General features: G+C 39.4%; 1 protein-coding gene across 4 annotated transcripts in view; it reads right to left on the bottom strand.

Annotated features, from left to right (window-relative positions):
• Cplane1 (ciliogenesis and planar polarity effector complex subunit 1) overlaps positions 1 to 23185 on the bottom strand; it is an 84853-nt gene that overhangs the window by 17817 nt on the left and 43851 nt on the right. For 3 of the 4 annotated variants that reach the window (XM_076916117.1, XM_076916119.1, XM_076916120.1), the window contains 17 exons: positions 22014 to 22950; positions 19976 to 20115; positions 18907 to 19073; positions 18296 to 18366; positions 17560 to 17639; positions 14683 to 14760; positions 12762 to 12942; positions 12289 to 12561; positions 10643 to 11380; positions 8758 to 8915; positions 7782 to 7911; positions 6918 to 6972; positions 5213 to 5317; positions 2990 to 3061; positions 1925 to 2034; positions 1416 to 1611; positions 1064 to 1213 (listed from right to left, as the gene is read on the bottom strand). In XM_076916117.1, the coding sequence (XP_076772232.1) occupies positions 1064 to 1213; positions 1416 to 1611; positions 1925 to 2034; positions 2990 to 3061; positions 5213 to 5317; positions 6918 to 6972; positions 7782 to 7911; positions 8758 to 8915; positions 10643 to 11380; positions 12289 to 12561; positions 12762 to 12942; positions 14683 to 14760; positions 17560 to 17639; positions 18296 to 18366; positions 18907 to 19073; positions 19976 to 20115; positions 22014 to 22950 (3641 nt within the window). The remainder of the gene's footprint in view (positions 1 to 1063; positions 1214 to 1415; positions 1612 to 1924; positions 2035 to 2989; positions 3062 to 5212; positions 5318 to 6917; positions 6973 to 7781; positions 7912 to 8757; positions 8916 to 10642; positions 11381 to 12288; positions 12562 to 12761; positions 12943 to 14682; positions 14761 to 17559; positions 17640 to 18295; positions 18367 to 18906; positions 19074 to 19975; positions 20116 to 22013; positions 22951 to 23185) is intronic. The other variant, XM_076916118.1, reaches the window with a different exon arrangement.

Genomic DNA, 23185 nt, shown 5'->3' on the forward strand with positions numbered 1-23185 from the left:
CCTAAATAGTTACACAATGAGAAATCCATCAAAAACAGATTTTTGCCTACTGCATTTAGCTCACAGAAATGTTATGAAGTTCAAGTTTTGTAATAAAGTACTCTGAAAAAAGAGAAGTATAAACAAATATAAATGGTGCTTTTCGACAGTCTCTGGCCCTAGTCCTGGTTAGGCCTTCCCAAGAGAAGATGTTGTCAGTACTGATCTTACCCTGCTTACCTCTGCTTCAGCTGACTCTCATATTTCCCAGCAGCCTGAAGTGTCACCTCTTATCTCCCTCAGGAAGATCTGGTGCACACAGACTTAAAGTAAAAAATACAGCAGAAACCATGGCCTTGGCATGTAAGGAAAGGAGCTGGCTGAATTTAAAAATGTATATGCTTATACACAGACACACAGACATGGACAGTTAATGAAAAAAAGTCCATGAATTTGAAAGAGACCAAGGAAGGAAGTATAGGAGGATCTGAAGGGAAAAAAGGGATAGGAAATGATATAATTATATTATAATCTCAAAAAAAACCAAAAAAACTCAAAAAACCTACATTACTAGGTTGGCTACCATGCCCATGTATTTACTACACACTATTTCAGAATTTCCTACACATATATCGTTTGTGTTTGTGTGTATGGCACAATATGAGAATGAAGGTCACTGGACACTTGTAGGAAGCTGGTTTTCTCCTTCTGTCCTGGAATCTGTGGTTGAACTCAAGTGATCAGGCTGGAAAGTATAAGTGCTTTTTCTGGCACAGAAGTTCCCTTCTTTTCAAAGACGAGAATTTCTTTAAAACATCAAAATACTAAAGGACTCTGACTGACGAGACATTTATTTTCAGCCTTATTACCTTGGGAAAGGTGCACAAGTAGACCTGAAGTCTCCTTGCAAACTACTTAGGGTCCCAGGCTTGGAGCCCTGGCTGCACCTCAGTTACATACCTCAGTTACATACCTCAGTTCTCTTGCAAGGGCTTTAGCACTAATCTAGTGGCAGCACTTCTTTCTAATGTAAAAGGGATCCAGGGAGGGCGGGCCATGAGGTACACCCTGGTGGTTTGTTTACCTCCCTCCTGTTGCCTGTCTGGTGCCATCACGGAGGGAATCTCAGGCTCCTTTGCTTCTGTAACACTTTTTCTCCAGCCTTCCCCACTCTGACAGGATTGGGTCATTTTTGCAGGTTCAGAAATTAAACCCAGAGTAGAACTTGCAGATTCTATCAAAAAGAACACACAAACTTTGAGGGTCAATGTCCAAGCCTAGCATCTGGAAAGCTAACAGAATATTTCTAGATGTGATAGAAGCATGCCAAAGGGCAATGTATCTGGAGGAGATCTAGAAGATGTGGGGTAAGAATGACTAATTACATTTTAAGTACATTTTAGTGTTTAATTTGTCTTAAAGTAAGAAAATATTACCTTGACTGTGAAAAGTATGAGGGGGAGCAGCATTGACAACTGAAGCTGCCATACAATGTAACTCTGCAGACGATGGAAGCTCTGGAGGAGGACAGCTTTGCTGCTTGGTAACATCATCTGAAGGCTCCTCGCTGGCAGGTAATCCCAACAGATCATCAGCTTCAATGTCAATCACATCTAAAAACGTGTGTCTAGCCTGCGTTAAACACAGAGTAATCATTCTTCATTTTTTACTTTAGATGACCATAAAAGGGGTAGTGCTAGTTTAATTCATCACTCTCTTATTATTAACAAGAGGATGCATGCCTAACTTGGAGAAAGCAGCACCAAGTATGCTCCTGGTTCTAGTTTACAGTACTGGAAGGCATAACATTAAACTAGTTTTCTTACAAGGCTATGCACATTTTTATATTCATTTCACCCATAAAATGGGATCCTATATGGATGACCATAATAAGTTATAACACATGGTTATTATTAAAATTCAATGCACAGACCAAGGCTATTACCATATGAGGTGGGGAAGGAGACAAAGGTTTCTCTGATACTCCAGTGGGAAGTCTGACATTTAGATAGATATCTGGAATCAAAGGCTGTGGAACATTCAAAGGTTCATGGCCTGGAAATTAAGGAAAGAAAATCAGAAATGTTAAACATGTCTGTAGTCATTACGTTTCTAAGAATACATTTGTAACAAACAACATAAAATGTGTATTTCTTAAAAATCTAAATAGAAACTTCTTAGGTATAAATAGATTAAAGAAATTAAACTGCCAGGCAGTGGTGGTGCACATCTTCAAGCCTAGCACTCAGGAGGCAGAGGCAAGTGGATCTCTGTGAGTTTGAGGCCAGCCTGATCTACAAAATAAGTTCCAGGACAGTGAGGGCTAGACAGAGAAACCTTGTCTCAGGAAAAAAAAAAATTAGTCTAATAGTGATTTTCTATAATCAAAGACAAAAAAACTATTCTTATGAATAACATACATGGACAATAAACTATGCAAAATTGTAAAGAATATAATTTCCTATTTTTATTTTAAATATATTAGTTATTTTACTTAAGAGAAACATACATATTAGCTACATTTTAAAAACTTGCAATAGTTTATTTTCACTCAGATACTCTTACAATAATCGTAGGACTCACCGCTAACTTTTACAGTTTAAAAGGTTTTAATATCTGAATTTCACTAGCTAATTGCTGCTCATTCAACAGTAAATAAAGAGGGTCATCGCTGCAGAGGTGCAGACAGTTCAACTCTGCTTTTGTTCTATGACTCAAACCTGCTTTTCTAGTATTTTTAATAAAGTATTACTTTAAATTCATATGTAAAATAAAATTCATGTTATATTGACTTTACTGAAAAACTGCTAATAAAGATGGAACTTAATCACAGCTTATCTTTTAAAAAAAGAAAAAATGAAGCAAAAATTATTGAAATTGCCAACCTATCTTTATGAAGCCACTTGCTTGGTTGAACTGTCCTTTCTAAGGGAGAAGTGACTTCAGCTTTAGCAATAATGCAGACATAACTGTAATAAGTCAACCTACTCTCATACAACAAAGAACTCACCTGAGTTTGTAGAAATGACTTGTTGATTTTTATTACTTTCAGAATCAACTTCTTGAGAAGTACCTTCCTTGTCTTGTGTTAAATTCAGATATATGAGGAAAAAAGAAAAAAATAAAAGAATTTTACAAACATGGAAATTAAATATATAAATTCAGATAATTAGTATATGTAAAAGGTAGTCAGAAAATAGATTGCCAGCTTAATGTAATTTTTAAGCAATATGACTGTAGAATTTATTTTACTTTACTCTGAGACATGGTCTTACTACATAGCTCTGGCTGACCTGGAACTCATTATGGTGATCAGGCCAGCCCCAGACTCACAGAAAGTTTAAAAGCATGAGCCACTATGCCAGTGAAGACCCTAATCCTTAAGACAAAGACCAGGAGAAGAGGTGGTGCATGCTTTTAATCCCAGCATTCAGGAGCAGAGGCATATGAATCTCTATGAGTACAAGACCATCTATCTGGTTCTACACAGCCAGCTCTAAGCCAGCCAGAGCCACATACTGAGACCCAAAGAAAAGAAAGAAAACAGCTCTAAAAACTGCCTAACACATCAATGCACTCAACAATCAGAAGCTGATTAAATATCTTATGGCACGACTAGAAAAGGAATATGCTTTTAAAATACTCTTGTCAATAAAAGAGAATGTATAATGTAAGTAGAAATCAAAGGAAATGCACTCAATGCACTCCTGAACATAAGGCTAGCTGGTAATTTCAGGTATGAGGTGACTATAACATGTCCCATGCTGTCCAATTTTCTTAAACAGACTTATACAACTTTGACAACTATGTAACAACATAGTGAGGACTATTACATAATATAATATAAAGTATTTTAAACATCACTTCTCAATTAGCATTGATTTTATTAGTATGCATGAACTATACAACAAGATTGAGCACACATACACATCACGTTCAATGTTGCTGCAAGTGTTCTAAGATGCAATTCAGTACAAAGAAACAGCATGTTACAATACATTATGAGGGTGTCTAAAGGTAACAGAAAAACCAAGGCTGGGACATGACAGTTGAGCTCTCAGGGAAAAATCAAGGGATACAGGAATACCCGGGGGCCAGGCGCTCACAGAGCATTGAAGAACACTTCCACGATGCTTGTTACCTAGCTATGCGAAATGTATGATTTCATATTTGTCATAGCTTGCTGTACTATACCAATGAGTACTTAAGCATTTCATAGGAAGACAACATCAGAGGAGATTCAATGAGTACTTGAAAGGTTCTGGATGCTTCTACTCATGGTCATTTGCTCTCAGACTGACCACAATCCAGCCTTCCTCTCATGCCTGCTTTCTCAGCTGGAACCATAAACCTCTCATTCCAGAGCTACAACTCCAATGAGGGAGACTCACAGCCTAGGGAGTCTAAGTTACAACATTGTTTGTACTCACTTGAAATCTGTAACGTTAACTTTCAACAAAAATTTCTATTTTATGTTTTATTTACATTATAAGTTCAAGTTATTATAAATGCTATTTCTTTTTATTTATTAACTTATTTATTCACTTTACATGCCAGTAACAGCCCTTCTCTCTCCTCTCTCCCCCCCATTACCACCTCCCCTATTTTGAATCTCCCAAGAGAATAACTTGGGATAAATATCTAATATCACATATTAAATTCCCTTTAAATCACTGTCTTAAAGAGAAAGTATAAATACCTCAGCAAACTTTTAAAGATGTAATTTTTTAAAATTATGTGTATGTCACTAGCTGGTTTGGGACCCCCAACACATGTACAGCAGAGGACTGTCTGGTCTGGCCTCAATGAGAGAAGATGTACCTAATCCTTGAGAGACTTGAGGCTCCAGGGAAGAGGAATGGGATGAGGAACTGACAGAGAGTGGACCGAGATGGGAGTAACAACTGGACTATAAAAAAAAAAATAATAATAATAATAATAAAAGGAATAAAAAATGGATGGATATGTTGCTTTATGAATAAATGAGATAATCAATATAAAAAAATCATATGTATGCTAGTATGTATGCTGACATAAGTACAGATGCCCACAGAGGGCAGAGGGTTGCATCAGATACCCTAGAGCTGAAATAACAGTTACCTATGAGCTTGCCTGCCATGGATGCTGGGGACCAAAGTGGTTCTCTGGAAGAACAGAACAGCAACTGCTCTCAACCTCTGAGCTATGCCTCCAGCTGCAATATATGATGTTTTTTAACTTTTAAAGTAGTTACCTGGGTCTGTGTTTGTACTTGCATCATGACTTCCTACCGCTTTCTTTCGTACAGAGGCCATGAAATGCAGTCCCGCTGAAGTATTAACATCATCTTCTAACATTTCTTAAATAGAAAACAAAATACAGAAAGCAATCACTGCAAGCCAATGTGTCAGTGGAAGCACAGTGACAGGAAGTGGGCGATGAGATGTGACCTGAGTGCATTGTCTACATGAGGTACTGAACAAACTACATCTTAAAGGCAAGGTGAATCAAACCCACACCAGTAGAGGACACTATATGTCACACCCAGAAACCTAGAGCCTTCTGTTCTAGCTAATGGAGATCCAGTAGAAGCAATGCGATGAGATCATTACTGTAGAAAACCCGCCCCATCCAACATGTGGGAAGTAGATCTGAATGAGTAAGACTGAAACAGTCAGATAAGGCCTCTGGAGCAGTATTATAAAGGAGGTGAGAAAGGCTAGGATTGGTTACTGGGTAAGAAGGAAAAGTAAAAGGCAGAATTTTGGGTTGTTTTTGGTTAGGCTGATATTAATATAAATGTAGAAATGTTTTTGGGTATAATACAATACACATCCCCTGGGGTACTACACATTCATCAAAAAAAATGGCATCATACAAATGACATTGTTCTGAACCGATTTGCATTTTTAACATATGTGTACTTTCTATGACAAATCCAATGTTGGGCATATTCTCCCATAATTTCCCTATTTAGGCCTTTTTTATTCTGACAATCTAGTTAACTACATCTGTCTACTGCAGAGCTTACTTTCTCAACAGTAACTCCTCTACTTTGTCATGATCAGAAAGCTGTGAGAAGTTATGTTTCAGTAAAACTAGAGTCAGGAAAGCAGGCATGGTCTAGAGGCCTCAATTGTCAACCATTACTCTACTGGATAAAACACAAAGTACAAAAACCTTCCATCTTGTTAAATAGAATAGGAAAGTTACTGTGGTGGTTTGAATAAAAATGGCCCCATAGGCTCATATAGTTGAATGCTTAGTCACCAGGGACTGGAACTGTTTAAACGGATTAGAAGGATTGGGAGGTGTGGCCTTGTTAAAGGAAAGGTGTCCCTGGGGATGGGCTCTGAGGTTTCAAAAGCCCACACCAGCTGTGTGTGTGTGTCTTTGTCTCTCTCTGCTTGTGGACACAGCTCTCAGCTACGGTTCCAGAGTCATGTGTACCACCGTGCTTCCTGCCATGATGATAATGGACTGTTCCAATTAAATGCTTGCTCTTATAAGAGAGCACTGCTATGTAGTGGTGATGCACACCTTTGACCCCAACACTCAGGAGGCGGGGCAGAGGCAGAAGGCTGAGTTCAATGCTAGCCTGGTTTATGAAGTGAGTTCCAGGACAGGCAGGGATACACAGAGAAACTATCTTGAAAAACAAAACATAAACAAAAGACTTGTATAGTCATGGTACCTCTTCACAACAATGGAACACTAAAACTAATATACTCTCACTTTCTTTCTTTCTTTCTTAAATTCCCGAGACAGGGTTTCTCTGTGTAGCCCTGACTGACCAGGATCTTGAATTGTAGAACTCAAACTCAGAAATCCACCTACCTATGCCTTCCAAGTGCTGGGATTAAAAGCATGCGCCACCATGCCTGGCCTTATTACATTCATTTCTAGACAGCTGACTTAACACTAAACTTAGACATTACATTAATCATTTGTATACATACCAAAAGGAATGTCAAATTTATCCAAAGGCTGAGAATCATGATGTCCTAGTTGTTCCTAAATGGAGTCCAAAATAATCAATCTATTAATAACTCAAAGTCATTTATTATTTTTGAAAAAACATATCTAATAGCTATAAAGATTGAATTCTTTACAGATTCAACTTCTATCATTTTAGGTAAAACTGCTTACTTTATCAAGTTATTTCTTCTGTCAAAGCAACTGTACAAAAAGTTCATGAAATCCAGAGTCAAGTAATCAAAAATAGTATTACCAATTTAATACCAGCTTACTAATTACCTCCACAGCAGGGTTGACTTGATGTTCAAACTATACCCTGTCCTGCTAAAGTCCTCAATGAACTCAAAAAGACATTTGACTAAGTGCCTCCAGACATGCTCATGAGGACTTAATGAAAAAGCAAAGCTTTAAGAACATATACATAAATTAAATTATGTATCTCTTTAATGTTTGTTCCAAATTGAATGAATGGTTAAACAGGTTTGACTTATAATACAGGTTACATAGCAAATCTATCTGGATAACTCTGGAGATACCTCAGCCTTTGACAGAAAATGATCATTATATGCATTAAGACAGAGAAAAAGCCCAGAGTGACATCACACACAGCAAGTCACCAGGCAGAGGCTCTAAGCAGCAGTCTTTTCAGAGTGCTGTCCAGTTGTTTTTCACTTCCGTAAACGAGGGTGCCCATTTGTGGAGGGGATCAGCACAGATCTCATGAACTATGCCGGCTTGACTCTCCAAACCAAGGCCTGAAACTCCAGCAACCAGGCTACAGACACAAAGAAACGCCAAACTGTTCCATGCAAGTGAGGGAAGAGTCTACTGTAGCTCTTCTGTACCTTGGGTTTCATGATGACTTCTGACTCATTACTAATGAGAGAATCCTCTGGCCGGAAACTAACATTTGGTTTTCTTCTTGGCTTCTGAGCTCTTCCTTCTTGCAGCTCCCTTTCAGCTCGTCTGCTTTGCCTGTTGAAGATAACATGTAGAACATGGTTTCCCTTATCACAACTTTAGGTTCTGATCTGTATCTTGCTACATGAAAACAATTGCTGGAAATCTATTTCACTAAGATTTAACTAACAAGATATTCTGCTAGAATACAAATAATTACAGTTGACAGTGAACTTAGTGTGCTGATACAGTCACTAAAATCTGGGGATAGATATATACCTTTTAAACAGTTTCAAACTCTTCTGGTGCTAGAAACCCTATGAAAAATCTCCACTAAGCTCCATGAAGAGGCTAAATAAAAACCTTAGCAAGGAGCATTCGAGGCAGAAAAAACAGCACTTAAACACATGTCCTGTATACATAAAGTTCTACTGACACATCGAACAGACACTGCAGGGCCTAGACTATAACAGGTGCTCTTCAGTCTGGAGCAGCCTTGCTTCTACACGCGCACTCCTCATGTGTGTGTAGATATGAAACACTTCATATCATCACTACCCTCCTACTTTATAACAGTTTGGGGATAGATGGTAGAGTGAGTAAAGATAAATACTGGAATTTTACCTGATCCCAAAGATTTGTGCTATAAAACATAATTGTTCATTTTGTCACAGAAACACAGAAAAAACCACTCCAGCCACAAAAGGTAAAAAAGGAAAACTTGAAGAAAAATGGAGAGGGGGGAAAAAGATCACATTTCTCAAGTAAATCTTTCCAAACTATAAGATGAATTTTAACACATGGCAAATGACAAGGACACTACTAATCACATTCAGCTGTACACTGTGAAGGGACTGAAGCAGAGCCATCTCCATGACTTTGACATACAATTTATCAGATGACATTTCATTCAGAACTTGCCTCTTCTTTCCTTGGGGTATTTTAGAAGCTTCCATATTGACTTTTAGACAGTGAAGATGAGCAGAATCACCTTGTTCAAATACATTGTATGCTAGTTTTTGTTGGCTTCTTTTAAATGCCAGGAGGTTTTCAAGTGGGATAAGTTGAGGCTTCTTATACTACAAAAAGAAAACATAACTCAAATATACAATTATGTTGAAAAACAAACAAAAGATTTAAATTAAACTAAGACACATAAGAGACAGAACACATCCAATCCAATAGGTCGGCTTGGACAGGGAGAGTGACTATCTGTCTCCAACAGTGAAGAGAGGGCTGTTAATGTTTCATACAGGACTTTCTTACTCTCTCCTGGAAAGTAACTCAGGCCCTGGAGCATGCTAAGCCAGTACTTGGCCAGGCTTCCTTGGCCCTCAACTGAATCATCTTGAAGTCCCCATCTTCTAAACTGCATTTCCATATAAAATCTTCCTCCCTGTGAGGGAAATATGTATAGCATTTAATTGACTATAAATACACTGCAGAATGTAATGGCTTAAAGGCTATAAATGGAGGAAGCATATCAGCATATTCTGATAATCCCTAAACAGGGGTTATCTGATTCCTAAACAGGGATTATCAGAAGAATTTGGGTTTTAGCATATTATTCTAATAAAAACTAAAAAATTATTCTCAAAATAATAACACTTCTGCATCAATAATTATCTCTCCTGTTCATAATACATCAAGGAAAGGAGGCATGGTTAATACTTTTCCTAATGAATAACCACTTCTCTTCACTGTAGCATCTGGGAGAAGTATACCACAGAACAAGTTACTCAGTTACCACCTAGTACGTGCTCCTAAGTGACACAGTTACAGGCTAAACTATCTGAGTTTCATAAATCAAGGAAGGATCTCTGAGGAGGACTTAGTGAACTTATAAAGCTACTGTCCCTTTACATGGACTGCTACTGACAAGCTGGCATGTACTTAAAAACTTTTACCTGAAACAGATTTTACTTATCATCTTCTTTGTGCAGAAAAAAAGACACATATAAAAAAGTGTAGATTCTGGTAGGCATACAAAACACATAAAATTTAAAATATAAAATTATTTAAACCTGAATTTTATGCTATTGTCTGTAACAGAAGAATTCTCTTAAGAAATGGGCTGAGAAAACAGCTCATCAGGTAAAAGTGCTTGCTGCCCACCCTGGTGATTTGAGTCTGATTCCCAAAACCCACAGGGTAGAAGAGAACTAGTCCACACAAGCTGTCCTTTAATAATCAAATATGTGCTCATGGCATGTATATATGTGTACACTGTGCTGGATAGTTTTATGTCAGCTTGGCACAATATAAAGTCAGCTGAGAGGAGGGAACCTTAATTAAGAAAACGTCTTCATAAGAATGGGCTCTAGACAGGCCTGGAGGGAATTTTCTTAATTATGATTAATGTGAGAGGGCCCAGTGCACTGTGAGTGGTACTATCCTTGGACTGGTGGTCCTGGGTTCTATAAGAAAGCAAGCTGAGCAAGCCATGATCAGCAAGCCAGTAAGCAGCACCCTCCATGGCCTCTGCATCAGTTTCTGCCCCCAGGTTCTCGCCCTGTTAAGAGTTTCTGTCCTGACTTCTTCAGTGAACAGCAATGTGGAAGTATTAAGCCAAATAAACCTTTCCTCCCCAAGTTCCTTTGGTCATGTTTTTTGTTTTGTTTTTTGCTTTTTTTTTTTTTTAATCACAGCAGTAGTAACCCTAAGACATATACTCACACCCAAAATAAATAGCTGTTAAAATATTTTCTAGAGCTCCCAAATGTGTGCTCCTGTAAATACAAGACGAATTTACAGCATGGGAAAACATAGGACTCAGCTCTTCAATCACCACACAGAAAGTCATTACCGTATTCTCTGGGGGCAAGCATGGATGAAGTAATGATAGTGGCGGATGTTTTCTTCCTTCTGTGCCCGGTACTGAGGGAAATCTACTTAATGATCTTGATGATGTGGAGAATACATAAGGAGGCTTAAATTGCAGGTGTAATAAAGGAAGTCCAAAAGAATTCTGAAGAGCTGTCTCCGGGGGCCTTGGTTTAACATCAAATACATTCTCTGGCTTTATAAATATTGAAGCATCCTGCTGAGGTTTCAGGAACCCTTGCCCAGCGCACTGGTCCACGCTCACAGGCTTCAGGACACCCGTGAGCGTGGCCTCTGCTCTTTTCATGGCTTTAGCATTATAACGGCTCGAATCTGAAGGAGATGGCGGCACGGTATGCACTATTCTCTGAGACACAGGAGGCTGCCAACAGTCTGACAAGCCCCAAGCTTCTTTTGGTTGGGCCTGTGGCCTGAAAGGAACTTCTGGAATTCTTCCTACAGGTAAGGAAAGGGGCTTGAATTCATGCTTCGGCTGAAAATGAAGCAAAGGAAACCCACTACCAGGAGTGACTGTTCTGGCAGGTGGAATGAGCTGAGGCATCTTCTGGACAGCAGCAGGTGTGAACAAAAGCTGGAGGCCAGTATTTCCAGCAGGAGCAGGAAGGGAAGTAGGTGCGAAGCTTCGAGATGCTCCAGTTTGTCTTCTCACCTTAGGCTGACCATCTAATTGACACAAAGGAGTACTCCCATGTGGAATATCCTGAAATAAAAATATTATATAAATTTAGAATATATTACAAATTTCTTATTTTGTAAATAATATTCAGTATGATTTGAATAAATACTATTTTAGAAAAATTGCTAAAAAATACATTTATACAAATAACAAAAAGCCAATGAATAACTGAGAAGGACACAAATGCTATCTACTTCATGTGTAAGACTAGCTTTAATTGTCAAGTCGAGATAATCTAGAATCACCAGAAAAAACTGTTTTAATTAACATGCTGTCTACACTGAGTTGGCCTAAGGCCATCTCTGTGGAAGCCTGTCTTGATTAGGTTAATTGACATGGGAGGACCCGGCCCATAGCTCATGGCGCCATTCCCTGGGCATGGGGTCCTGAACCATGTAAAGTGGAGAAGGGAGCTGAGCATAAGCAAGTAAGGTGTGTACTAATTTCCTGCTTGATTGTGGATGTGACTGGGACTACACACTGCAAGTTCCTTCTACTTTGACCTTCAATAACAGGTGATAGCCTGGAACAGCAAGCAGAAATAAACCCTTTCTCCCCCAAGTTGCTTTTGTCAGGGAATTTTAAGACAGGAACAGAAATAAAACCAGAATAGAATGTAAGAGTACCTGTGCAGGTAGAGGTCACACCTGGGGTGTCACTCTTCAGGTGCCATCCACCATTCTTTTGCTTTATCTTGTGTTGCTTTAAAACAGGGTCTCTCACTGGCATGTGCTCACCCAGCAGGTTAGGCTCTTGCCAGAGAGCTTCGGGGATCTGACTATCACTACCTCCCCAGTGCTGAGGTTTTAAGTATGCACCACCATGCCTGACTTTTCTTTAACACTGGTTCTGAGGAATGAACTCAAGCCTTCAACAAGCACTTTGCCACTGGGTTATTTCCTTAGTCCTAATAGTATCTTTGTGTAAATTACCTGTGTGTCTCCATTACTATTTTGATCATATTGGCTAGTTCTTTCATGGTCTGGTGGGCTGTTCGTGCCAGGCTCCCTGGTGCACTCTTTCACAGATTGTGGTTGAGCAAAAACTCTCTGTCTGCTGTTGACTTCAATACAATCACTCTTTGTGGGATTTGATACTTGGCTTTCCCCAGACTGTGCCTGCTGAAGAAGTCCATGCATGCCTGGGAGATTAGCAACAGATGGTCCTACTATTTGCATAAGGCTCAGAAAATTGATCTGCTGCAGCTAGAATAAAACAAAAAGAGATCTTAAAAACAATGAAAAGAAGGTAACAGCAAGAGCCATTCTCAAATGTTGAATGACACCAATGACTCATAAGGATAGAGAAATGCATGGAATTCCATTTTGACTAGTCCACATCTATGAATTTGCTAATTTTAAATTATATATATGGTGAAGATTTACTTACATAGCCACACGCTCACCTGAACTAATTTAAACATCTCATCTTGGAGCATCTGCCTAACAGAATCAGAAGAATCTGGTAACTGAACCCTGTGTTCATTTCCCTGAGTCTTCTGAGGTGTTTGTGAAGTAACCTGGGCTCCATTTGACATGAGGGGTGCAACTGTGGATGATTTATCTTTAAGTTCAGAAATCTGTGCACTGTGTGAAAACATTTAGATAGAAACATACATTAATCAACAATAACAACAACAACAACAAAACCCAAAACAATCGGTTGTCTATAACCTAAATATTTAGACACCATTTTTTCTTGGACTTGAAGGTTTCATTCATGTATTTTTCAGGGCTCCCCAGTATCTATCATCAGAATGCCTTGTCTTGTCTATGTCTTGTCTGCACACGTCTTATCTATCAGTAATGTTACAGCCTAGAACTGCCCACACTGGTCCTGAAGACATCTGAGTCAATCATCCTTATTAATGGTACGGACTTAAGAATAAAGTTTTCAGTAAAATTAATTTTGGAAAATAGAGTTAAGAAGAAAAAAGAATAAAATAATGTTTAATTCCTAGGTTACTAGCACAAATAACTTCTGATAATTATTAAATACAAAACCACAGAACTGTGAACATTTCATTTTCAAACAAACTAGAGTCTCCATTTACAATAAACCATAACAAAAATATTTATTTAAAACAAAAAGTTAAAGACCAAAATAAGTTCTTAGGTCTTGTTTTTTGGACAAAACAATTATTAAGAAATGATTCCTTAAATATAGTAAGTCTCCAAGTATTTTTTTTCCTGCCCCTCCCTACCCTTTCTTTCAATAAGGTCTCTATATGTGTAGCCCTGGCTAACGGCAACTCACTAAGTAGATCAGGGTGGCCTTAAATTACAGAGCACTGCTTGCCTCTGCACCCCAAGTGCTGGGATTAAATGTATATGCCACCCACAAAGACTTCCAGTATTTTCTAAGCAAATAAACTTCATTAACTAAATAAGGGACCAGGCAAGTGTAATATTCAAATAAACAATCACTGTTTCAGAACAGAAAAAAAACCACAATTACAAGTAAATTTGAACTTACATTCATTCATTCCTTTTCAGCACTGTTATTTTCCTTTTGTTCTGCAGTGAGCATGCTTTAAACCAAAACTGCACTTACATAGTAAATCTATGACAACAGACTTCACAACTGATGTGATGATTTTAATACAACTTTACTGGGTTTCACTTTCATCAGCAAGCAAGGAGATCAAGACTGAGAATTTTTTCTATCTAAAATGGTACTGAATTTTCCTTCTAACTCAGCAAATTTTATTAGCATTCTGATTAACTCTGTAGAAGAAATTACAAAGACAAATAGGATAAACCTAACAATAATGAAGTCTTCAGCACAGTAGCCTGACCTCTCCCCCTCTGCTCTCAGAAGTTAATCAGGTGGGGCAGGACAGTACTGGGTTATGGTAGCTCAGTGGTAGACAGCTTATCAAGCCTGCTTGAGACTTAAGGTTCAACCCAGAACTGCAAAATGAAGGAAAGAATATTAAAATGGGCTAAAAGCATTTCTTATATTAGGGACCAGAAGATGAATGGAAACATCTATACAAAGTGAATGAGGAATGATATGTTCAGATTTTGACAAGGCTTCGGTCCTACTACAAACATCAATATTATCATCTAGTACTGGATTTTTTTTCTGAAAAGACTGTTCCAACATAGTTCATTTCTTTAAAACACAAATATAAGAAAATCTGTAAATAATTACTTGAGGTCTCAAAACTCTGCCTACGCTGCTTTTTCAATGTATATTACTTTTACTTATTTTCTTAGTGTTTAGAACAAACATTCAGTAATTATTTCAGGCTGACACAGGAGGTACATTCTCTTATTTTTAAAACATGATTTCAAAATTGTACAGTAGATAAAAATTCTTACCTAGTAGTTTCTGAATTTGCATCTATACAAAGTGAATGAGGAATGATATGTTCAGGTTTTGACAAGGCTTCAGTCGTACTACAAAAAAAATTAAGTGATTAGGAGCACGCTATCCTTTACACTTTCTAAGATGCACACATGACGACTACTGGTTGGCCACCTAAGAATCTCCTCCTCTAATAATGCTGCAATGCTTAGCTCATAATCACAATCTGTTTACACTGGTCTCCATAGTAATTAGTTCCAGATTCAAACAACAGCAAAGACTCGAGAACTTGATACACAACTCGAGCAGCAATGATCGCTTAGCAACAAATCTAAAGCTAGAGGACACGAAGCCACCTGTGACCCACAGTTCCACTTTACTCAGAGCAGAGTCTCTGTTAGATGTGAAATTGTGAAGATTAATTTTTACAAACACAAATACTTAATACTAATACTTACAATGGCATCACAAGACTTTACATTTATTCTTTAGTGGACAGGAGATACAGCTCATTTGTAAAGTGCTTGTCCATCATGTGTAAGGCCCTACACACAATCCATAGCACCTCAAGAAAAAAAATGTTTCAGCTGGCTGTGGTGGCACATGCCTGTGCCCTTCCCCCAGCCTTGAGCAGGCCTGGGAGACCTTGCTTACCACAACAGACCAAGTGATAGGATCTAGGTGGAGTTTCCCACCTTAGCTGCACAGAACACAGAAGCAGAATTGCCCCTGGGCTTGCCTTGAGATATCCCTGGCTGGTGACTAAGAATTATGGATTATGGATTATGGATTACCCCACCCATCTCTGGCTAAAACCAGGAGGGGTTTTGGGTTGGGCCTTCCCCTTTAAATCGAGAGCTGAACATTAAAGCTTTGAGCCTTAATCAGAGAACTTTGTCTTGGCTTCATCTCTTCTCGCCCTTCGTCCCCTTGCATTCCCAGCCCCCCTTTCAGGTGAACCTAGTTGATTCGTGGCTGCAGGTGGCTACACATGCCTTTAGTCCTAGCACTTTTTAGTCCTAGCACTTGAGAGGCAGAAGCATGCAGATTATGAATTTGAGGCTAGCCTGGTCTACACAAGTTCTTGGCCAGTCAGGTCTACATAATGAGGTCTTGTCTCAAAACCAAAACAAAAAAATTGTATTAACTTTTCAAGATAGAAATAAAATCTGTGATCTGAGAAAACAAAAGGAGTCCAATGTTACCTCTTTTATCAAGTGTCTTAGTTAGGTTTCTATCACTGTGGTAAAAAGTAGCCAAACCAACTTAGCAAGGAAAATGGTTTATTTCACTTCACAAGATCACAGAAGGAAGCCAGGGTAGGAACCTGGAGGCAGGAACTGAAGCAGAGTCTGTGGAGTAAAACTCTTACTGGCTGGCTCACTTTGTTTTCTTATCCAACCCAGGACCAACTGCTCAGGGGTAATATGTCCCTCTCACAACACTCAGTACTCAATAAAATGTCTTATATACTGTAAGTAATCTGATAAGCATTTTCTCATCTGATTTCCTCTTCCCAGATAACTATGGCTTGTGTCAAGTGGGGGAGGGGGAGGGAGGAAAAGAGGGGAGAAAAACAGAGACAACAGACAACGGTGAAACCCCTCGTGTGTGTCTTGTGTAAAATGGTGTGCAGGAGCATTGGCATGGACAGAGGCCAGTCAACCTTGGGTATCATTCCTCAGGAAGTGTTCAGCAATTAGGTGAGGCTGTCTGGCCAGCGGGTCCTAGGGATCTGCCCACTTCCACTGATCAGCACTAGAATCCTAAGTGAATACCAACATACCCGCTTTTTACATGAGCACTAGGCATGAAATTCAGGTCCTGTGCTTATATGACATGCAGTTTATATGACAGGCAGTTTACTGGAGCAACTATCCACCAGCCCTTACACTTCCTAAAATTCTAAAATTTTCACCTCTTCCTGAAACAGTGATGTGCCAGAAACAAATTATGCACGTCGTGCATAGCCCTAATGGACAGAATTCATTTTGGTAGGCCAAGTGACTAGAGGACAAAAGCAAAAAAGAAATAATTACTTCTACCAGTGATTCCATTTACAATTCACTGTCATTATAAATAAAAGCAATAATATCAACCTAAAATATATAAATTATGAAAAATGTCTGAAAGCTTAAGATCTAAAAAAAAAAAAAAAAAAAAAAAAAAACAGTTTCTAATCATGTTTTTGTGGTTTGAATGAGAAAAGCCCCCATACACTCCTATGTTTGAATGCTTTGTCTCTAATTTGTAGTGGAATTGTTAGGAGCTGGCCTTGGTGGAAGAGGTGTGGCCTTGATGGAGGTATGTCACTGGGTTTTGAGGTTTCAAAAGCCCATGGCAGGCCCTTTCCATCTCCATCTCCCTCTCCCTCTCCTCCCTTTCCCTCTTCCCCTCTCTCCCTCCCTCTCCTTCTGTGTATCTCTCCTTCCCCACTTTCTTTCCCTCTGTCTTTCTCTCTCTCCCTCCCCCTTCCTTTCCCCTCCCTCTCCTCCCTGTCTTCCCTCTCCCCCTGCCCCCCCCCCCCCCGCCTGTGGATCAGGATGTAAAGCTTTCAGCTACTGCTCCAGCACTATGATGATCACTGACTCTGAAACTGTAAGCAAGCATCCAATTAAATGGTTTGTTTTACAAGAGTTGCCTTAGTGATGATGTTTTTTCACAGCAATAGAAAAGTGATAAGGACATATGCCATACTTTCTTTTCTTTTTTTTTTTTCTTTTTTTTTTTTTTTCCGAGTCAGGGTTTCTTTGTGTAGCCCTGGCTGTCCTGGAACTCACTCTGTAGACCAGGCTGGCCTCGAACTCAGAAATCCACTTGCCTCTGCCTCCCAAGTGCTGGGATCAAAGGCGTGCGCCACCACCGCCCAGCCCATACTTTCTTTTCCTTACCCTTTCTGTTCTGTCAATTTTGTATCCACACTGGTCTCCAGTGGTTCTTTCCTGGAACACTGAGCCTCTTCTGTGGAATGCTGTAAAAGTCAATAGTGCCCGTACCCACAACAAAAAGAGGTGAGACACATGTGCATGACGGTTGTTGTGTATTTTGAATTTTATATTAAATACCAGTCTAAAAAGCAAATGATGAAATGAACCTTAAAAGGTTCAGTCCTGCTCTGAGCAAGTCCTTATACATTTGAACTGCCTTTAGCTCATCAGGATGAGCTGCTGAGTCTATCAAAGTAGAAAGATGAGGTGGTGCCGTAGACTGTTTTATAAATCACATGTCACTTAACTTATGAACACTATGACAAAATGAGGAAAAACTAATGCTTTCTTTTAATAAATGTAAAAATAACAGAAAAGATCTATGTTCCACTTAGAAACTTGGTTTTGAAAAATACATAGAAACTTGCAAATCACACTGAAATTGAACCTCACTTCATGAGCAAGGACACACACATACTCCTGACCAGCTTGCTACTTCAGGAAATAGAACGCTTCAGTGTCTGAAAGTACAGGACATGTAACAGAATCTCAGAGGGAGAAATTCAGCACACTGCCTCAGGGCAGTGCATCTGTGACAGACAGCAGCTTTGCCCTAACATACTGTACAGTGGATGAGCATCTGAGGTGTCATTTAAGCACTAAGACTCAGTCACATACTCGTGTGTTGCTCACCGCTTACCTCTGACGAGAGCTGTGACACTGGCATGCAGGTGGCAGCACTGGGACCTCTGAGGCTCCTAACAGGTTCTTCTGGAAGGATTAGAAATGGAGGGAATGCTGAGCTTTAAAGATAAACTTTTCTCTTTCGCTCTCTAAGGCTTAGGAGATACTGCTGGAAATAATATGATAGAAATGTTTCCTAACCTCATACAAATACATTTCAAAAACACCTAGAAACTATTTCTTCACCTAGTAAATGTCAGGAGAGCCCCGAGAGGCCTTGCACTAGTTTGTGTAAGTCCAAGCCAAGCTGCTGAAGCTGTCTCAAATGTGACTGTTGGGGACAGGCCTACAGTTGGTTTACAGGAATCAAGACGCTGAGAATCACTACCCAGGCATGGTAAGAGGTTCAGCTCAGAAACCTACTAACATAAAAATGTCTTGCACATTTTCAGTTCTATTAGAAAATCAAGTTATAAGTAAGTTAATATGCTTTGCATTTTAAAAAATACTACTTACATCCTTCAGTTCCATGTTTTAGGCAAATATATTTAAGAATAAAAGTTATTTTAGATGTTATTAATTGTAAATTAGTAATGCCAATGGAAATCATGACCTGCATGAACTGACCTTCAGAGTCTGAGATGTGCATATCCATGTCATCTTGTGTAAATGACTCTACTTCTGAATGACTCTCGTCAACATCTACAAAGTCTCTCTCAGTCCTATGAGTCGCAGGAATGAGCTCACCCTCAGCTTCCTTCACTCCACGGTGTTCTGCTTCAGCTGGCATTTTCCTAATGAAAATGTAGCCATGAAAATTAGATCCATTCTTGGAGACAAACAATTTCTCATCATTTAATTATTTTTTCAACAAATTTCTCATCATTTAATTATTTTTTCAACAATAAACAAATTTCATTTTCACATTTTCTAAGCCTTTTAAAAATGGTTCTTATATTTCTGATACATGGAAGGGCCTTTCATTTACTTAAAACACTAGAGTAAATTTAGCTTAGAGTAAAATTCATGCCTTCACAGAGGAGTCACCATGCTTTTGCCATGGTATTTGGTGTATGCAGGTCACTGTCCCTCTGAGGCTGCTGCTGTGCAAGGCTGAGCTCGCAGAGCAGCAGCACTGGGTGGCGGCGATGGCAGCACTGAGAGGTAGGAATGCTGCCCCAGGAGGGTCACAGGTTGGTGAACGTGTACCTTCAAACAGGATGATGAGTCCCGGCCCTTCCTCTTTTTTGTTTTCTGGCCAAGAAGTGGGTGATTCGTTCTACCATGTACTTCCATCATGATATCCTGCCTCAGTGAGGGGCTAAAGCAATTAGGCCACCAGCCATAAAGTGGAACCTCTAATACAGTGGCCCAGATAAACCTTTCTCTGTAAGCTGCCTACCTCATGTTTATCAACATAGTGACAGAAACCCGAGTAACTGTTCTCAAATAATACTGCTCCTGCTGTTGTCTCACAGTAAAGGGGTCTTTCAGAAGGAATTGGTTCCTCTCTCAGAAAAGACATGTGAGACCAATGTGGAAGAAACAGTTTATAATGAATTCCAAGCACTTCAGGAAGCTTACATTCTGCTCCTGTAGTTCCAAGAAATGTTCCTCCTTTTCATTTTTAAGAGCTAAACTCTTCTTCCTAAGCCAATAGGCTTTACTGAAAAGGAGGGTACACAGAGCAACTTACTTCCAGAGGCTTTGATGGCATTCACTCTGGTCATTTCTCTCCTCAGTTCCTGTCTGAGCTGCTACTGCAACTGGAAAGTCAACATTACTGTTGCTCTCCCTCTCGGCTGCCACTTGAGACACAGTGTGATTCTCTAGAACCTAAAAAAAACATTTTAGAATTTTATATGGAGTATTACACCACTTTTTAAAAGCATACTTTTGTATCATCCATGTGTTATTTAGAACTGATTCTTTTAAACTTTTATTATTTACTGCATTTGTACATTCAATTGTTTGTTTTTAGAAGCAATGGTCAAATCTTTAGTCTACCTGGAAAAAGTAAGTTTAATTTCCTACATAAAGCTCAAAAAGAGAGCAGTCTTCAGCCAGGCAGTGGTGGTGTACACCTTTAATCCAGGCAGTGGTGGTGCCCACCCTTAATCCAGCACCGGGAAGGCAGAAGCAGGCGAATCTCTGAGGTCAAGGCCAATCTGGTCAGCAGTGAGTTCCAAGACAGCCAGGGCCACACAGAGAAACCCTCTTTCAGGGGATTTTTTTTTTTTTTTTAAAGGAAAAGAAATGAAACAATTCTTCCACATACTTAACCAATAATAACTTTTTTTCGCCATAAAACAAAAGTAGTAAAAAATGGATGCACTTATCCCCCTCTGCTTGCCATTAATGATGACATCTGGGAACTGGAGAGAGAGCTCTGTCCTCAAATTCCTTGCTGTGTAAGCATAAGGTCCTAGGCTAGACCCCTAGAACTAATGGCACAAAGCCAGAAGTGTTGGCACACAGCTGTATCCCCAACCATGGGCAGATAGAGAGGATCCCTGGGCTCACCTGCCAGCAAGCCAAGCTTCCTAGCAAGTTCTAGGACAGTGAGAGACCCAGCCTGAAAACCAGGTAGACGGCACTTGAGAAATGACATCTAAGGTTAAACTCAGGCCTCTGTGAGCATATGTGTTCTCCCCCTACACACACACACACACACACACACACACAAACACACAAACACACAAACACACTTTTATGATCACATGCACCTAAAAACACAAGTGACTGGGCTGGAGAGATGACTCAGTTGTTAAGCACTGGCCACTCTCCCAGAGGACCTGGATTTGATTTGATTCCCAGAACTAACTTCATGGCTTACCACCATCTACAGCTCCAGTTCAAGAGATCTAACTCCTTCTCCTGGTTTCCTCAGGCATTGTATGTGTGTGGTGCACAGACACACATACAGGCAAAAACACCATACACACAAAAATAAAAGGAAAAAAATGTAAAACAATACAAGTAATGTAGTTGTCTAACTCAGACATGTGTTACCTAGAAATACAAACTTCAAGAAAACAAGTACCCTCATTTCACATAAACTTTATACCTTAAAATAACAGAAATGGATATTTTTTTAAAAAGGAAAGAAAAAAACAAAAAATAATGTTCTCTCTCTCTCTCTCTCTCTCTCTCTCTCTCTCTCTCTCTCACACACACACACACACACACACACACACACACACACACACACTTCTTCAGCACTGTTTTTAGAAGGAAGGTCTTTGCTATTCATGTGCTAAAGAAGAACTTATAAGCATTGCTCCTCCATAGCTGTTTTTCTGGGTCAGACTTTTCAACCTTTGTCTTGAGTACAAGTAAAAACACCCCCAATGCACTCGCTGAAAACTTCAGTAACAGAAACCAAGTAGCCCAGTCAGTCCCTTTATCAACTAACACCTGAGACTTAAAAGAGAAAAAACAGAAACGTAAAAACATTTAAAATGTTAACAAAGTGTTTTCTTCCCCTTTTACTGTGTACAAACAACATAAAAAATAAATAAATAAAATCCTCCCAGCCTCCCTGAAGGCACTTACATTGTAATTTTCTTAAAGAATGAAAGGAATCCCTTTAGGAAGAAAAAGAATACAGTGGGTGATACAGAGTATAATCAGCACTGTCATTAATTTGCTATTACTTAATAAGTTTTTACAGGGTAAAACCAGTTTTAAACTAGAATGGTGTGTTCTTCACTTGTTGCGACTCATGCAATTACCTTAGTAACGCCCTTTCTTGCCATATATGCAGCAGAGTAGGGTCGCTCCAGAAGCCATAATGAGGTGAGAATGGCAGCTGCAGAGGTCTTCACACGAATTACTGGACTGTATTTACAGGACGACCGAGTGACCCCAGAGTCACAGAGGAGTCTCCGATCTGACCACCGGGTCATCCACTCTACCAGTCTCCCCGCATCCCCAAACATGTTCTGAAGTGCCAGAGGAAGGTCTTCCCGAGGGTGGCCAGCACTGCACTGCAGAGCTTGGAACCTGTGTCTTACGGTTTTAATGGACTTGGGGATCCAAGAGGAGTGGCTTGATGATCTCTGCACTGTGGGTTTCTCTCGTCTGTCATCTGGAACTCTATAAATTGGCTTTTGTTTTAAGCCAAACAATCCTGCGGTTCTTTCAAGGTTCACGACTTCAGGTAGAGGGTTCTCTGAGGTGCCCCCTGACTGCTTACTTAGTTCTGAAGCTGAAAGGGCTTGGCTTTCTAAATTTCGGGCACCCACACTGTTTAAAGAGGACAGGTTTTCAAATTCCTGTGACTCAGGAGTGACAGCAAAGCAGGAACCAGCTCTATACACACTCTCACTGCTGGTTTTGCTCTGGCGTCGTTTTAATGTTGTATGTACATCAAAGAGTAAAGAATTAAGTTCATATTCTCTAAGGCGCCCAGAAAAGCTCGTCAAAAATGGAATGCCAGGATCACTGGAACAAAGGTCTCTTTCAAGAACATAACTCAAGAAGAGCTCAAGGAAGTTAATATATTCATCATCATCACGTTCAAATTCCCAAACACCAATTACAGGCAATGCTTCTTTCCCTGATGTTGCATGATCTTCTTTCCTTTGGGAGTTTTCTGTCTGATTACTTATTTTCTTTCTATCCCTGGGCTTACCAACCAATGCTAATTCCATACGACTTGGGGCATGCCTATGGTAAAAAAAAAAAAAAAAAAAAAAAGGAAGAACAAAATTAATTTAACCATTGTTTGTTTAATACTGATCTCATAATGAATTTTAAAAATATTTCTGTATTGATCATGTCGTGTATCACTTTTGTGTTTCAGTTGCCTATCTTTTCAATGAAGCATGATGAACTACATGATTTCTAATAAGCAGACTATTCTACAAGGCTGAAAGAACAGGGCGTTGAAGAACTGGCTTAG

The sequence above is a fragment of the Arvicanthis niloticus genome, chromosome 19 (assembly GCF_011762505.2).
Source record: "Arvicanthis niloticus isolate mArvNil1 chromosome 19, mArvNil1.pat.X, whole genome shotgun sequence".
Lineage (NCBI taxonomy): Eukaryota > Metazoa > Chordata > Mammalia > Rodentia > Muridae > Arvicanthis > Arvicanthis niloticus.